The sequence below is a fragment of the Zonotrichia albicollis genome, chromosome 36 (genome assembly GCF_047830755.1).
Source record: "Zonotrichia albicollis isolate bZonAlb1 chromosome 36, bZonAlb1.hap1, whole genome shotgun sequence".
NCBI lineage: Eukaryota > Metazoa > Chordata > Aves > Passeriformes > Passerellidae > Zonotrichia > Zonotrichia albicollis.
In genome coordinates, this window is record NC_133854.1 from 2935706 (window position 1) to 2937502 (window position 1797).

Consider the following 1797-nt stretch of genomic DNA (forward strand, 5'->3'; position numbering starts at 1 on the left):
TCACAGGGGTTTTCTGTGCTGAGCATTGGCCTGGGTGTGTTCTTGAGAGAGCCTGGGCAAGGAGCCTGGAGCCCCCAGGCCATGGCCTGAGGCGTCAGCGCTGCCCCAGCAGTGCCCATGGCCTGTCCCTGCTGCAGCCCCGGCACTGCCACCCCCAGGGCTGTGCCCAGCCCCGAGAGCACTCAGGCCCTGCAGCAACACCAGGGCCACCAGGGCAGCGGGGCAGGGCCACGGCAGCAGCACTGCCAACACCAAGTGCTGCTGCTGCTGGGCACAGCTGCTGGGCCAGCACTGATCTGCCCCCAGCTCTGCACACAGACATTGCTGCTGCAGCTCCAGAAAAGGCAACAAAAGGGCATCTGTGCAGAAAACTTTGCTGCAAGATCCTTTAGTTCCTTCAAAGTCACGAGGCGCACAGACCCTCATTGACACAGTCTGTGGCCATGGGGAAGGTGGAGAGAAACAAAATGAGAAATGGTGCAAGGAATGGCTTTTCTTTGTGGAAATTATGAACACCTAAAACGAAGGGAAAAATACCACCACAACCAAACCAACAAGAAGTATAAAGATGACTTTTATTACAAGTGATTGGCAGAAATTGGCCAGCAGTTTAATGTTCCTGAAACCATCCAGTCATCAGTCTCCACACTGCAGCCTTGAGCTCCTGGTTCCTCAGGCTGTAGATCAGGGGATTCAGGGCTGGAGGCACTACTGAGTACAGAACTGATAGGGCCAGATCCAGGGATGGGGAGGACATGGAGGGGGGCTTCAGGTGAGCAAATGTGCCAGTGCTGAGGAACAGGGAGAGCACAGCCAGGTGAGGGAGGCAGGTGGAAAAGGCTTTGTGCTGTCCCTGCTCAGAGGGGATCCTCAGCACAGCCCTGAAGATCTGCACATAGGAGAAAACAATGAACACAAAACAACCAATTGTTACAAAGATGGAAAACACAAGAGGCCCTAATTCCCTGAGCTTTGAGTGTGAGCAGGAAAGTTTGAGAATGGCGGGGATTTCACAGAAGAACTGGCCCAGGGCATTGCCATGGCACAGGGGCAGGGAAAATATATTGGCTGTGTGCAGAAGAGCGTTGAGAAAGGCAGTGGCCCAGGTAGCTGCTGCCATGTGGGCACAAGCTCTGCTGCCCAGGAGGGTCCCATAGTGCAGGGGTTTGCAGATGGACACGTAGCGGTCGTAGCACATGATGGTCAGGAGAAAATACTCTGCTCCCATGAAGAAGATCAGCAGAAAAACCTGTGTAGCACATCCAGTGTAGGAGATGTCCCTGGTGTCCCAGAGGGAATTGTGCATGGCTTTGGGGACAGTGGTGCAGATGGAGCCCAGGTCGCTGAGGGCCAGGTTGAGCAGGAAGAAGAACATGGGCGTGTGCAGGTGCTGGCTGCAGGCTATGGTGCTGATGATGAGGCCGTTGCCCAGGAGGGCAGCCAGGGAGATGCCCAGCAAGAGGCAGAATTGCAGGATCTGCAGCTGCCGCGTGTCTGCCAATGCCAGCAGGAGGAAGTGCCTGATGGAGCTGCTGTTGGACATTTGCTGGGGCTGCACATGGGGACCTGCTCATGGATAAAGGACAGTGAGAAGTCAGGAGAGGCTGCTTGAAGCCAAACCTGGGCCATTCCCTGTAGACAGTCCCTACTGCTGGGACTCACTCAACCTTCTTCCTGCTGTGGGGAAACCTTTGGCTGCAGTCAGAGCACAATCACACTCCTGGGTCAGCCTGGGATAAATCAAACTCTGCCCAGAGCAGAGGATCCCTGAATGTCTCACCCTCTCTAAAGATCTCT

At 55.2% G+C, this 1797-nt stretch overlaps 1 protein-coding gene across 1 annotated transcript; it reads right to left on the reverse strand.

Moving 5' to 3' along the window:
- Positions 1-610: 610 nt before the first annotated feature.
- LOC141726552 (olfactory receptor 14A16-like) lies at positions 611-1543 on the reverse strand. The gene has a single exon (XM_074531477.1). The coding sequence runs from the start codon at positions 1541-1543 to the stop codon at positions 611-613; it is 933 nt and encodes a 310-aa protein (XP_074387578.1).
- Between the last annotated feature and the right edge of the window lie 254 nt (positions 1544-1797).

Coding starts and splice junctions, on each gene's coding strand:
- LOC141726552 (XM_074531477.1), bottom strand. CDS start 1,543: ATGTCCAACAGCAGCTCCATCAGGCACTTCCTCCTGCTGGCATTGGCA.